At 43.2% G+C, this 16,140-nt stretch overlaps 1 protein-coding gene across 1 annotated transcript in view; it reads left to right on the forward strand.

Annotated features, from left to right (window-relative positions):
* Positions 1-16,140, forward strand: part of LOC133377579 (solute carrier family 2, facilitated glucose transporter member 5-like) — a 44,906-nt gene that overhangs the window by 10,174 nt on the left and 18,592 nt on the right. The window contains exons 7-8 of the mRNA XM_061611902.1: positions 1,642-1,829; positions 9,640-9,750. Coding sequence (XP_061467886.1) covers positions 1,642-1,829; positions 9,640-9,750 — 299 coding nt within the window. The remainder of the gene's footprint in view (positions 1-1,641; positions 1,830-9,639; positions 9,751-16,140) is intronic.

A 16,140-nucleotide genomic window follows, 5' to 3' on the forward strand; every position in this document is an offset into this window, starting at 1 on the left:
CCTTCCCATCCTGGCATCTTTCTTAAGCTTAGAAATGTTTTGCACCTCTACTTGGATGAAAATACAGAGATACTGAGCAAGGCTTTGGTGGGACATATTTTAATGGCAGCTTGACTAACCAATGGTGAAGCACTGGAGAGACCTGAAGGGAGCAACTTTAGAATGCTGATCACAATTTTGATATCTTGCATTAATGGAAAAGCTCACCCAAAAGCTTCAGATACTCCAAGGGCAGTCAAAGATGGATAAATATGTTAGTGTGTCATATGACTTCATAAGTTTTTTTAACCAACAAGAAATATAGCAGGAGTCCTCCATTGAGTGGAGACTGGTGGCTCCAATATCAGTGGGGCAGTGAATTTGCTCTGGGTTTTAGTCTGAATTTTCAAGGAGATGTGCAAACTGCTTCCCTCAGGTGTCTGCTTGGCCCCTGCAAGGATAGTATGTTGGACTAGAAAGGCCTTTGGCCTGATCCAGAAAGGCTCTTCATGTCAGGCTCTGTTTTACATTCCAACAAACTGGGGATTTAGAACTCTAGCTGAAGGAAGTTGGGCTTCGTGGTGATGGCTTCAGGGCCATAGAATCACCTTACGATGTAGGCCCATTCAGGGTACCTTAGGGGCTGCCTGAACCCTTACATCCCAGCTCAATCACTGAGATCAACTACAGGAGCGACTTTGGTCCTGCCACCCACCCCCCCGGAGCTGGTGAGGCTCATTTAACATCGACGTGAAATCAAGTCTTCAGTGTCACTGGCCCAGTTCTCCAGAATGCTCTGCTAACAGAGTTTCAGCAGGCACCTTTAATTTTAAAATACCCACTGAAAACCTTCCTGCTCTGCCAGCCTTATGCAGGCAATTAAGAAAATGTCTTTTTGCAATAGTTGACCTCAGTGTTTACAGTATTTTTAATGGTTTTTACTGTACTTTTTTTTAAAAAAAACTTGTTGTAAACCACTTTCCATCCTAACTATGGAAAGCCAGTGTGAAAGGATTTGACTTGCATCACCCTTTTCCCTGCCCTTTGTCTGCAAGGCTGTTAAGACTTGTGACCAAGCTGAGAGGGGTTTGGAATAGCGTTTGTCACAGCTCATACTTCTTTTTGCTTCTGGGTTGAGGATGAGAATCTTGTTAACGCCTTCTCCCACAAAAACAGATGTCCCTAGGAGCCAATGAAAGGGGAGAGTGTTAGCTGCTGAGAAGAGTCTTCTCAATGGCTGACTCACCTCCTTTCACTCTGATTAGCTCCAATCAGCAGGAAAGGACAAGGAAGCTTGTTAGAAGACTCTTCTCAGTGGCTAACACACTCCCTCTTTCATGCTGATTGTGTCATAGGATGCTGAAGACACAGGGACCCTGCTGGGATTCTGCCCCCAAAAGCGTAAGAGGTCTAAGACCCCCTAAGACTCTGGACAACTACACCCCTGTTGCTAACCACTCTGGCATCCTCTTGGCATCAATGATATCTCTTTACTTATCTGAAGTACACATTGTAGCAGAGCTTCTGTACTTATGGCTTTTAAAAACCTCTGAGCATTCTGGACTGATTCTCTTGACTTCCCCCTTTCAGCTTCCCTTTTTTTTTTATCAGATCCCTTCATTTATTGCAGAAGTCAAACCCTTTCTGCTTTCTCCCACCTAGTCTTGCAGAGGTTGAGAGAGAGAGACGATGTGGACGATGAGATTGAAGAGCTCCATCAGGAATATCTTGCTACAAAGGCAGAGAAGCACATGAATCTGCCTAGGCTGCTGCGGAAGCGAAGCCTGCGATGGCAAGTCATCACTGTGGTCATCTTGCTGGGAGGTCAGCAGCTCACTGGCATCAATGCGGTAAGAAGACATATGAAAAAATGTTTGGAGGTTGAGCTGGGTAAAAGGAGGACTGGTTTTATACAATCAACATTCAAAGGCAGTGATGCCAAAACTCACTTTGTGCATCTAAGGAAATAGCCAGCTTCTGTCTAGGGCTTGGTGTAGTGGTCAGAGTGTTGGACTACGACCTGGGAGACCCGGGTTCGAATCCCCACACAGCCATGAAGCTCACTGGGTGACCTTGGGCCAGTCACTACCTCTCAGCCTCAGAGGAAGGCAATGGTAAACCACATCTGAATGCTGCTTACCATGAAAACCCTATTCGTAGGGTCGCCATAAGTTGGAACCAACTTGAAGGCAGTCCATTTCCATTTTTCAGCGTTTAAATCCGGATCTAACTGATTTACACTTTCCAAAAAAATATGAGAACTGAAACACTGACATCCCTTGAAATTCTCAGTTACCTGAAATGTTGTAATGTAGTTCTCCAACCAAGCAGCGTTTACAGATATGTATATATTAGGAGAAAGCGTGCATAAAAATGAAATTGTTAGTGGAAATAACATACAAAATGCATTTTATTAAGAGAAATTGTTTGCAAAAATGTGTACGTTAGTTAAAACTGCTTACAAAAATGTATTAGAATTTCATTCAAATGCTCAAAAAAGTTCATGAGGATTTTTTTTTTTTTTTATGCAAACTGCTGCAGAAATGTGGAGAACGGAATTTAAGATTGGGGAAAAGAGAAATTGTCAGATCCTTCCATGCCTACTTCTGTGCACTCAAGGTCTATTGTGTTCACTAGATGCTTCTCAAAGGGCCACAACTTTCTGTCACCCTAGCACTTCTAGATGTTTTGCTAGGCACTGGGGAACATTTTGGGACAAGCCGGGCCTGTACAAAAGGGACGGGCTCCACTTGAACCAGAATGGAACCAGACTGCTGGCACTTAAAATTAAAAAGGTGGCAGAGCAGCTTTTAAACTGACTGAGGGGGGAAACCCGACAGGAGCTGAGAAAGGTCCGGTTCGGAATAAACCTCCCCCCTGGGATAAAAACCAAAGAAATGATGAAATTTTAAAAGGGGTAGGTCTAGAAGTAGGCATTGTGAGAGCAGGGGCACAGGATATAAATTCAGATGAGCACAATTACCACAGGCCTAACCACAAGTGCCAAAGACACTTGAAGAGAGACACTGCTTACAAGTGCCTGTACGCTAATGCTAGGAGCCTCCGAACCAAGATGGGAGAACTGGAGTGCTTGGTCTTAGAGGAGAGCATTGATATAGTGAGCATAACCGAGACCTGGTGGAATGGAGAAAACCAGTGGGATACGGTTATCCCCGGATATAAACTATATCGGAAGGACAGGGAAGGACGTATTGGTGGCGGAGTCGCTCTATACGTGAAAGAAGGCATTGAATCCAGCAAGCTCGAAACCCCAAAAGAGGCAGACTCCTCCACAGAATCATTGTGGGTGGTGATACCGTGCCCCAGGAGGGACATAATACTGGGAACGATCTATCGTCCCCCTGATCAAAATGCTCAGGGAGACCTTGAGATGAGATATGAAATTGAGGAAGCATCCAAACTAGGAAATGTGGTAGTAATGGGTGACTTCAACTACCCGGACATAGACTGGCTGCATATGTGTTCCAGTCATGACAAAGAAGCAAAGTTTCTAGATATTCTAAATGACTATTCCCTAGACCAGTTGGTCATGGAACCGACCAGAGGGACGGCAACCCTGGACTTAGTCCTCAGTGGGGACCGGGACCTGGTGCGAGATGTAAGTGTTGTTGAACCGATTGGGAGCAGTGACCACAGTGCTATTAAATTAAACATACATGTAACTGGCCAATTGCCAAGAAAATCCAACACGGTCACATTTGACTTCAAAAGAGGAAACTTCACAAAAATGAGGGGATTGGTAAAAAGAAAGCTGAAAAACAAAGTCCAGAGGGTCACATCACTCGAAGATGCTTGGAAGTTGTTTAAAAACACTATATTAGAAGCTCAACTGGAGTGCATACCGCAGATCAGAAAAGGTACCGCCAGGGCCAAGAAGATGCCAGCATGGTTAACGAGCAAAGTCAAGGAAGCTCTTAGAGGCAAAAAGTCTTCCTTCAGAAAATGGAAGTCTTGTCCGAATGAAGAAAATAAAAAAGAACACAAACTCTGGCAAAAGAAATGCAAGAAGACAATAAGGGATGCTAAAAAAGAATTTGAGGAGCACATTGCTAAGAACATAAAAACCAACAACAAAAAATTCTATAAATACATTCAAAGCAGGAGACCATCTAGGGAGACAATTGGACCCTTGGATGATAAGGGAGTCAAAGGTGTACTAAAGAACGATCAGGAGATTGCAGAGAAGCTAAATGAATTCTTTGCATCTGTCTTCACAGTGGAAGATATAGGGCAGATCCCTGAACCTGAACTAACATTTGCAGGAAGGGATTCTGAGGAACTGAGACAAATAGTGGTAACGAGAGAGGAAGTTCTAAGCTTAATGGACAATATAAAAACTGACAAATCACCGGGCCCGGATGGCATCCACCCGAGAGTTCTCAAAGAACTCAGATGTGAAATTGCTGATCTGCTAACTAAAATATGTAACTTGTCCCTTGGGTCCTCCTCCGTGCCTGAGGACTGGAAAGTGGCAAATGTAACACCAATATTCAAAAAGGGATCCAGAGGGGATCCCGGAAATTACAGGCCAGTTAGCTTAACTTCTGTCCCTGGAAAACTGGTAGAAAGTATTATTAAAGCTAGAGTAACTAAGCACATAGAAGAACAAGCCTTGCTGAAGCGGAGCCAGCATGGCTTCTGCAAGGGAAAGTCCTGTCTCAGTAACCTATTAGAATTCTTTGAGAGTGTCAACAAGCATATAGATAGAGGTGATCCAGTGGACATAGTGTACTTAGACTTTCAAAAAGCATTTGACAAGGTACCTCACCAAAGGCTTCTGAGGAAGCTTAGCAGTCATGGAATAAGAGGAGAGGTCCTCTTGTGGATAAGGAATTGGTTAAGAAGCAGAAAGCAGAGAGTAGGAATAAATGGACAGTTCTCCCAATGGAGGGCTGTAGAAAGTGGAGTCCCTCAAGGATCGGTATTGGGACCTGTACTTTTCAACTTGTTCATTAATGACCTAGAATTAGGAGTGAGCAGTGAAGTGGCCAAGTTTGCTGACGGCACTAAATTGTTCAGGGTTGTTAAAACAAAAAGGGATTGCGAAGAGCTCCAAAAGACCTCTCCAAAGTGAGTGAATGGGCGGAAAAATGGCAAATGCAATTCAATATAAACAAGTGTAAAATTATGCATATTGGAGCCAAAAATCTTAATTTCACATATACGCTTATGGGGTCTGAACTGGCGGTGACCGACCAGGAGAGAGACCTCGGGGTTGTAGTGGACAGCACGATGAAAATGTCGACCCAGTGTGCAGCAGCTGTGAAAAAGGCAAATTCCATGCTAGCGATAATTAGGAAAGGTATTGAAAATAAAACAGCCAATATCATAATGCCGTTGTATAAATCTATGGTGCGGCCGCATTTGGAATACTGTGTACAGTTCTGGTCGCCTCATCTCAAAAAGGATATTCTAGAGTTGGAAAAGGTTCAGAAGAGGGCAACCAGAATGATCAAGGGGATGGAGCGACTCCCTTACGAGGAAAGGTTGCAGCGTTTGGGGCTTTTTAGTTTAGAGAAAAGGCGGGTCAGAGGAGACATGATAGAAGTGTATAAAATTATGCATGGCATTGAGAAAGTGGATAGAGAAAAGTTCTTCTCCCTCTCTCATAATACTAGAACTCGTGGACATTCAAAGAAGCTGAATGTTGGAAGATTCAGGACAGACAAAAGGAAGTACTTCTTTACTCAGCGCATAGTTAAACTATGGAATTTGCTCCCACAAGATGCAGTAATGGCCACCAGCTTGGATGGCTTTAAAAGAAGTTTAGACAAATTCATGGAGGACAGGGCTATCAATGGCTACTAGCTGTGATGGCTGTGCTCTGCCACCCTAGTCAGAGGCAGCATGCTTCTGAAAACCAGTTGCCGGAAGCCTCAGGAGGGGAGAGTGTTCTTGCACTCGGGTCCTGCTTGCGGGCTTCCCCCAGGGACCTGGTTGGCCACTGTGAGAACAGGATGCTGGACTAGATGGGCCACTGGCCTGATCCAGTAGGCTCTTCTTATGTTCTTATGTTCTTAGATGTTGTTGGACTTCAACCTGCCAGCCCCAGCCAGCATGGCCAGTCATTAGAGATGATGGGAGTTGTAGTCCAACAATGTCTGGAGAGTCACAGCTTCCTCATTCCCACCATCCCTACAATTTCCAGGAAAGTTGGCATTGCATAGGACTAAAGGTCTCACAGATACAGAGGACCTGCTCTCAATTGGAATATAATATAAAATGAGGCATTATGGCCTGGAGCAGTCTGGCAGTGATCCTTTGGCCTTCTGAAATGTGAATGGTCTTACATTATGACTTATATGAACTACCCCAGGGGTTATAGCTAAATCGTAGAGCACACCCTTTGCATGAAAAAAATGACTCAGGTTCAATCCGCAGCATCTCCAGGTATGGCTGGAAAAGGCTACTGCTTGAAATTCTGAAGAGTTGCTGCCAGTCAGTGTAGACAATATTGAGCTAAATGGAACAATGTTCTGACTTCTAATTGTTGGTTCTTTTCCTTGCAAATGAAACAGTGAACCCAGTTTATTGCCAACCCCTGTTTCAAGTTCAGTTAAACTGTGAGTGACCAGATGACATTTGTACTGGGGCCGTATTCAGGTTACATCAATTTATATATATATAATTTATATATATATATATATAATTTATATATATATAATTTATATATATATATATATAATTAATTATATTTCTATACCGCCCAATAGCCGAAGCTCGCTGGGCGGTTTACAACATAAAAACATCCAGTATACAATTAAAACATATATCACGACTTAAAACAATGTATCAAAATAGCTAAACATAAATTAAACAGATAAACAACTACAACACAATCCTAAAAAAAATTAAATATAAAAACATATTAAATCAGTTTAAAAGTATTTAGATGTAAAGATGTTAAAAAGTTAAAATTGCTAAAATATTAAGATTGTAGTGTTAAATGTAGGTGTAAAAGTAAATATTAAAGTGCTTAAAATGCCTGGGAGCATAAAAAGGGTTTTACCTGGCGCTGAAAAGATAACAATGTTGGCGCCAGGCGTACCTCATCAGTCATATATATATAATATATATATTACATATATTAAAAATGCAAGTTTGTTTGCAGCCAACTTGCCCATTTCTACAGATTTGGTGGTGCAGTTTTGGTGTAGATAAAGTACAAAGATAAATAGGCATTTTATTTGCACAAATTGAGTATTTTATGAATGAATGCATTTAAATCATTGATCAGTGGACATTACATTTCAAAATATATATTTTATGTAAAAAGTGCAAACAAAAATGCGTACAATTTAAATGCAGAGTTTTCATGCATTCTTTCAAAGAATCCACAAAAAGGTATGAAATATGATTAATTGATTGACTTGATTTATTTGTCGCTTGTTACCCAAAGGTCTCCAAGCAAATTACAACACTGTTAATTCATCCAATTTTGTGGGTCAAAAACTTACTCCCAGCGCAGTTTTCATCGTGCAATTTACATATAAGAAGACATGCAGGATGGTCTTTCTAGGACATTGTGACAAATTGTTACTCATACAACATTTTTGGAAACCAAAAGAACAAAAATACTTGGGGCATAAAATATCCCAGAAATGCATTGGGATGTATTTATTACCCCAGCCAATAGAAAAATGGTCAGGGACAGGTCAACAAGGAGAACTGCAGTCAAAAATGCACAGCAACATTCTACCTCTTCCAAATGAGTATTTTCTGGCTCTAGGTGTTTGGCTATTGTCAAACACATGTCTTCTGACACCATGAACAAAAATGTTGGAAATCTCTTTGGGGTAGGAAAATACACCCCAAAAACAGTTAGTGTGACTTTTTTTCTTGATGTTGGATGAAGGTTAAAAGCACAGACAAACATATCTTACTATATTATATTTTTGTAAGCATGCTACACATGAACGCTTCTGCGCAGGTGCGTCCCTGTGCTGAAGCCTTCAAACATAGTGTGACGCTTACAGGTGAAGAGAGCAACGAGAGGTAAACTTTGGCTGTAATGGAGGTGGGAAGGTGGCGATGGCTAGCTGGGGCCTAGTGGGCAGGCGAGTGAGCAGCAGCAGCAGCAAAGCCATAATGTAAACGGGGAGTGGGTGGAGGTTTGGAGTCCCATGCAGAGGGAGGGGGACTGTTTAGCAACAGGAGCTTTGTAGACTGGCAGAGGGGGAAGGTTTGGAGAACTGTGGAGAGGGCGGGGAGGTTCAGAGACCCATGGAGGGGGTAAGAGGGGAGACTTGAAGACCTATGGAGAGGGAAGAGGAGGTTTGGAAATCCTTGCCAGGGCAGGGGAGGTTTGGGGACCCTTGGAGGGGCAGAGGCAGAACTTTGGCAACCAGTGTGTGTGCGGGGGGGTCCCTCTGGTGACCCAAGTGGGGTGGGGTTGGTGAGAGGGGTGGGGTGACAGCTAGGGGCATCTGGCAGAGGTGTGAGGGGAGTGGTGGGGGTGGTATGGCCAAAGGGTTGCAGAGATGGCTTAGGGGGTGACTGGAAGAGGGAGTGAGAGGAGGCCTTGGGATGCGTGTGGGATCTAGGTGGGGTTGGAGAATGAAGCAAGCAGGGGCAGCAGCCCCTAGTCATATTATAAAATCCCCCGTAACAGCCACAGCTTTGGCAGCACCAATGATTCTGTACTAGCGAGACTAAAATGGGACAGAATTAGCTCCTCAGTCCATCCCTATCTGATAAGCTCCTTTTCTCTAACTTCCTTTCTTGAGAGTTACTGAAATCAAACCCAGTTTATGAGCAGGGAGAGGGAATATGGCATCTCTGAAGCACAGGCCTCGTTACCTTCATTCTCTGGGTGGTGAATATCTTCTAGATTAAGGGCGGATGGCATCTAAGGCTCAGTGCAGAACATAAAAACACAAGAGCCCTGCTGAACCAGAGCAATGGTGCACCCAGCGTCGTTTCCCACAGTGGCCACCCAGATACTTAAGAAAAGCTGACATAGGGTTTTTGTAGTTCCTGAAATCCTGGGTCACCACACTAGGGATGGGGGCAACCCGACCTAATTGACACTTTCCAAAACAATTCACCAGCTGACACTCAGCCATTCTTCAACCTTTGCACTTCTCTGAATTTTACAGTGCAGGTCTCCAGCCAATGAATGTGTGCAAAAATGCATCCACTGGAGTAAACTGCGCATAAAAATGCATACATTGGTGAAATCAACACACACAAAGGTGTTATCACATGCAATGTTGCATACATAAAAACGTATATTAGGAGAAATTCACATTAACATGCTGATGAATTTTTGTGAAGACTTAAAAAAAAAAAACGCCCACAAACTGATGTGGAAATGAGGAACGTAGGAGGCTGTCTTATACAGAGTCAGACTATTGGTCTTTCTAACTCAGTATTGTCTACACTGACTGGAGAACTCTCCAGGATTTCAGGCACAGGTCTTTTCCAACCCTTCCTGAAGATGGCAGGGGCTTGAACCTGGGACCTTCTGCATGTGGCGCAAGGGCTCTGCCACTGAACTACAGCCTTTCCCCACTGAATGTAAGAGTGGGGGAAGGAGAAACAGGAAGAAACCAAAATGGGCAGAGTCCCCATCTCTAGTCACTAAGAGTAGTTTCTTCCATTGAGCTAAAACGTTTGATTGTTCTGGTCTAATTTCAGGCTTACTATTATACAGAGAGAATCTACGTGTCTACGCATATACCAGCAGACAATGTCCGGTTCCTGAGTATAGCCTCAAGCGGTGTGCTTTGCCTCTCGGCCATATTTGCAGTAAGCCTCTCTGACAGCTGGCTCTCTTGCCTTTTAAGTCTTCAAACTCATTCTTTTCCAGATGTTTACATCTCTTTTATGTCATTCAGATATCACAGCGTGCCTGCTTAAAAAAAAATCCTGAGAATTGCAGTTAAAAGGGTTCTCTGCATATTCTTTTAAGGGAGTCTGTTACAGCAGGTGTGTGTGTTGCTGAACTACATCCCTGGCCATTGGCCATGCTTGCAGGGGCACATGGGAGTTGTAGTTTAACAACATCTGGAAGGTCAGAGGTTCCCGGCATTTGCCTTACAGTTACAGACACTGCTTGGCTTCTGGTTGGACCTTGAAACTATCTGAAGAGTAGGGAGGGAATTTGTTTGTAATTTGGGTTTTAATTCTTTATTTTTACATGAAATAAAATCTGCATCAGAAAGAACAGGAACACCTGCTGTTGTTTCTTTCATTCTGCAGGATATATTCCTGCATTAAAATCTCAATTTCCTCACTGTTTCCTCAGGGAAGCTCTCTCTTTTACCCCAAAGGAGACTGTCCCTTCTCCAGACATTCAGCTTTCAGATCTAGGCCAACTGCGTGGAGAAGAGCCCTTGAAAGTTAAGGGGCATAACTAATTTACATCCATTAATTTATGTGGATTTACTCTAAGATTGAGTTGGATACAACCCCTTGTTTCTGCCCTGCTACCATACAACTAAAATTATTTATTTATTAATTAAAGTATTTATAAGGCGCTTGATGTACAAAAATACATCAAGGTGGCTGGCAACACACAAAAGCATGATAAAATTAAAAACCAATAAAACATCATTAAAAACAACAATAAAAGCATCAATAAATACTGCACAGGTTATGTGTGTATGTGTGTATTTCACATTAAAAGGCCTGCTTAAAGAGTTGAGTTTTCAAGAGATGGCTGAAAGAATGGAGGGATGCCAACCTCTATTGGTGGGGAGTTCCATAGGGCAGGGCCTGCCACATTAAAGCCTCGGTTCCTGGTGGAGGCTGACCGAACTTCAGGGGCATGGAGAACCACCAAAAGTGGTCATCAGATGATCTTTTTCCTTTAGAAAAGGAGTAAGTGTTAAACCAGTTTAAGTCTTTGATGCAGATGTGCCCCATAGGCTGCAATTGTATACACTGGAACAGACAATGTGATGCCCTCGTGATGCTCCTGGACTACAGTTGCCATCATCCCTGACCACTGACCATTCCACCTGGGCATGATGGGAGTTTTCGTCTAACAACGTCTGGAGGGCACCACCATGGCTAAGATTTCTAATTTGGAAGTAAGTTTCATTGACTTCTGTGGGGATTACATCTGAGTGTCTCCCCTGTGAGGAAAGGCTGCAGCGTTTGGGACTTCTTAGTGTACAGAAAAGGCAAGTCAGAGGTGACACGACAGATGTGTATAAAATTACGCATGCCATGGAGAAAGTGGCTAGAGAACAGTTTTTCTCCCTCTCTCATCACACTAGAACTCATGGACATCCAATGAAGCTGGATGCTGGGAGATGCAAGACAGACAAAAGAAAGAACTTCACACAGCACATAGTTAAATTCCTTCCCCCAAGAAGCAGTGAAGGTCACCAATGGCTTTAAAAGAGAATTAGACAAATCCGTGAAGGAGAAGGCTATCAGTGGCTACTTGGAATGATAACTGTACTTTGCCTCCATAGTCAGAGGCAGTATGTTTTCAAATACCAGTTGCTGGAAACTGCAGGAAGGGAAGGTGCTCTTGGCACTCAGGTCCTGCTTGCTGCTTTCCCATAGGGGCATCTGATTGGTCACTGTGAGAACAGGATGATGGACTAGGTGGGCCACTGGCGTGATCCAGTGAGGCTCTTCTGTGATCCAGTGAGGCTCTTCTTATGTCCTAATGGGTAGACCTGTATAGGATTGCATTGCTAGTCTTAGCTTCAGACCCTGGGCTGGCTCTAAAGGGCGGCCAGGTGGGGCCCTGGCCGAGGGCCCCTGGAGCTACAGGGCCCCTGAGGGGTCCCTGAGGGGCCCCTGCGCTCCCCTTCCACAATCCACAGCAGGATTGCTGCTGCGGATCACAGGGCAGGAGCTTCCGAGTCGCCCACCATTCCCCCGCTACACCTACCTTTCTCTGTGCTATTTTTGCGGCTGTGCGCACTGTGCACACAGGGTTACCATTAACCAAGATAGTGGCTGAGGTTTCCCAAAGGGGCTGAAGCCTCTGCCACCATCTTGGTTGATGGCAGCAGTGCTCGCGTGTAGCACACATGCGTGCCATCAACCAAGATGGCAGTAGAGGCTTCAGCCCCTTAGGGAAACCTCGGCCACCATCTTGACTGATTGCAACCTTGAGCGCACACCGCACACAGCTGCAAAAGCAGAAATGTAGGTTGAGCAAGGGAATGATGGGCGGCTTGGAAGCTCCTGACCTGCAATCTGCGGTACCAATCCTGCAGCGTATCACAGAAGGGGAGTGCCAGGGCCCGGGGCAGGCTGGTGCCCAAGGGTCCCGGCATGCCTGGGGCCGGCCCTGTTCAGACCCTTATGCTGAAGATCCTTGACCCCTGGTTGTAACAATGGCTATATTCAAATTCAAACACACACTTCAAGATGTTTCCATTACATTTCGGATCCTCCTTAATAAAGGACATCTGTTATCGGTGGCAGTTTGGAGGCCCTGATGTCCCAGCACCAGAGTTACTGTGGTTTACTGTGGGTAGGTCAGCACAGCGTGAGCACACCAGTGGGGGTGCCAGACTGGCTGTGTACAATGGCTGTATAGTGCCAACAAGATTGGCTTTATACTGTATCTGTAGCATTTGGAAGCAGCTGAATCTGGCCTATTAAATCTGAAGCTTTGTTTTGACTGTAATGGAGAATTTTAAACAGATATAACATTTTTTACCCCCTGTTTGCATGTGGGTTCAAGTTGAAGGTGAAGAAACCTCTCAGGAGTGGTTGAAGCACCATACATTGAATGCAGATGCATCTAGGACTTTTTTGTGCAGAAACTATTAATAAGTATTTTTTTTAAAAAAAAATCGCTGCTTTTTTCTTCTGTCGTTGGGTGCAGCTTGCAGATATGGCTATCCTTTCTGAGGGGATGAATCATGGGAAATTTCAGAAAGATTTGTACAACAGTTCTGCAAGGACAGACTTTACTATTTGGGGGTAGAAAAATAGAAATCACATTTGTTTCAATGTATTTTTAAAGATGTTTTTAAAAAAATGTTTTAAAGTCTTTTGTTTTTAAGATATCTTAGTGTGTTTTTAGTGTTTTTATTTGCTGCCCCGGGCTCCTTCTAGGAGGCGGGGGGGGATATACATTTAATAGAATAAATAAGTAGGTAAATAAATAAGTACATTCCCTTCCTTAGGTTTTTTCCCCTTTTTGAGGGGATGGGTGGTATTCAACTAAGTCCTACTCAGAGTAGACCTAATGAAATTAATGAACTGTGTTACTCATGTCCATTAACTCCAATGGATTTTTTCTGAGCAGGGCTACCACCTAATAAGTCTGAAAATTGGGGCATGAGTAAGAAACCTGACAAAGCTCAGATATATATGTAGGGCTAGGAGCTGTTCTGCTTTATGATCATATATTTCAACCTCGCTTTTTCATGGAAGTACCCTTCACGAAGAAAAAAAGAGAGTGAGAGTGAGTGACGGTTTTCAACCATTTATTAAGAAAAAGAATGATTGGGAAAGGAGCAAGTCCAATAGTCTTGGGGTAGAAACACGCTCACTGTTCCGCCAGCTCCAATGAGTCTCCACCTCTCTCTTCTGAAAATGGGGGCACATGACACTAGCCAAACTCCACACTCTTTTCGAGTAAAAACTGGTGGGATCAGCTTGAGTGCTCTTTTTTTTTGTAAACAGCTTCAAAGAGATTTTGCAACTGATCGGCAGATCAACCTGTTTCCTCTCCAGGTTTGGCTAATGGAGGTGCTTTGTTGTAGGTGACTTAGTGTGCTCCCTGCTCCAAAACTCAAAGGAGAATGGCAACCCACATGTTTGCTTCAATATCCCTGCTTATCAAATGACTGTGATTGGAGTGCATTGGAAAAAAATAATTCCCTGTGATTAAAAGCTAGATCTGTCTGTCAAAAACAACCCCCAAACAAAGCAAAAACACCTCTCTTTACCCACCCACCCCAGTGCTAGGCTCTTCTCCAGTCAGGTTGGATTCATTTTTCAGTAAAAAAAGGGGGGGGACAGCTGTGTATTTAACTTTACGCAAAAATGAAGACAAGAATGTTAGGCACTCCCTGATCCACCTTGTTAATGGCATGATCTGACTCAGTAGTGTGAAAGACTACCCAGAATCACTCCAATTTACTGCATCATTCCGGCTTATACATAGAGCTGATGCACACACCTAGCATCTAAATGTTCTCATATCTGTCTTTTTTTTAAAAAAAAGTCTCTTAGTAGCTTTGTGCTCGGTCCACTTTGATCTGTAATTTGTTTGATCTGAGCCACTCTGAATAAAATGTAGTTCTGTGTTTCCCATTCACACTTATGGGGAGTCTTAAATGGCTACAATGTCCCATTTGGCAAAAGCGCATGAAATTGCCCGCCATAGGAGGCCCTCCAGAATGGATTAAGTCTGCCAAATTACAGATCCAGTGGCTTTTTGTAAGGGGTATGAAAAATGGATCCACTTTACTGTAAGCCGCCCAGAGAGCTTCGGCTATGGGGCGGTATACAAATACAATAAATAAATAAATAAATACTAGCTTTATATTTGGGGGGGGTCTCTTTGTCTTTCTTAGCTTAAAATAATTAAGAGGAGACTAAAAGGCTTGTATTCTTACTTGTATTTAAAAATACACGTGTTAATAATGTTAATAGCAGCTTTGCACTGGCTGGCTTAGAGTTCCAGTGCTAGTGCTGGGAGAGGATGCCCTCCTATAGTCATTACAAGAAGAGGCTGCCCTTAATACTGCCTATGGAGTGCAGCATTAACTCAAGCAGTGCAGCATTAACTTTTAACTTAAAAAAAATCCTCCACTGCTCTGTTTTAACAGCAGAAAACAAATGATCCACGACACTTCAGTGTTCCACAGGCAGCATTCCAAACAGCCACACTTCTTGCATAGCCCAAGGACCCAGAGTAGAGAAACACAGAAACCAAGAAAACATCAAGTTAGGGTGTAAAGAAAAGCTGAGATGAGAGTACAGAAAAAAAAACACAGAACAACATGGGGGTTTCTGGGGGCCCTGATCTGACTCAGGTGCTTTGTTGACATTGCGCTCTTGCTCACTCTGAATCAGTCCAATCTGGCTCATTCTTCAGCCTAGAGCACACAGTGGTTGGATACTCCTAGTACCTTCCGCTAAGGATGAATGACCTGTTCATGTGATTTTACCATACAGAAAGGGGGAGAGTGAATGGAGGAAACTGTGGGTACTTGAAAGACGATTCATTTCAGGTCCAATACATCTCAGAGTTCTCCTTCCACAGGGACACGTTTTCAACAGCAATCAGCTATGTAAGACAGTATGATAATTCCACATACGCACTTGATGAGAATTGCTATCCAAACTATGCTTGCAGGGAATGATTGTTCTGAGACACACTGGCTCTTTTTTCTAGTACCTGGAGTTCTCTTCTTCCCTTCCCCCCCCCCGCTAGCTGTACTTCCCCAATTTTGTGGTCAGTTTTCATTTTCCCCATCTGCGTAATACTCCAATTTTGTATTTGTCTCCATTTTGATCCCACCATTCTTCCAAGATGTGTGAGGCCTTCCCATTTTATCCTTGAAAGAACAGTGTTAACTCATTATACAGCCACGGGAGTCGCTATATATTATAGCCAAGCATGGATTTTTCACATTCTGCAATGCTAAATTGAAAATACACTCCATGCCACTCTGCTGCTTTCCATAAGCTCATTTCAGAACAAAACCTTACAAAAGTTATCATCCTGAACTCAGAAATGCTTGCTTAATAGCCCCCTAAGTTTTCATGGTGATACACAAAACACTCAGAGAGAATCCAGATTTCAAAGTCTAAAACAAGAGAAAAAAAATTGAGACCCCTGTTGAACTTTTTTTTGTCAGTGGTCTCATAATTTGTTGAAATTAATTAAAAATCAGCCATGTTCACAGAGTACCTGTAATCCTATTTCTGACCTTGCCCCATATTCTGACCTTCATCTTCTGTGGTTTAAACGTTAAAAAATGCATAGTTGATTTGTAATTAATTTAAGGAATTTAACATTGGAGTCTATGATAGTGCAGGTATGCTCATTAAGAGCCAACTGTCAGTATACTAAAAGCCAGACTCAGTTGTTTGGCTTGGCTAATCAGGTGGCCACACCCACGCCAGACCTTTAATTCATTTTAGACAGTCATGGCTTCTCCCAAAGAATCCTGGGACATGTAGTTTGTGAAGAGCGCTGAGAAT

Source organism: Rhineura floridana, chromosome 1, assembly GCF_030035675.1.
Source record: "Rhineura floridana isolate rRhiFlo1 chromosome 1, rRhiFlo1.hap2, whole genome shotgun sequence".
In the NCBI taxonomy this organism is placed as follows: domain Eukaryota; kingdom Metazoa; phylum Chordata; class Lepidosauria; order Squamata; family Rhineuridae; genus Rhineura; species Rhineura floridana.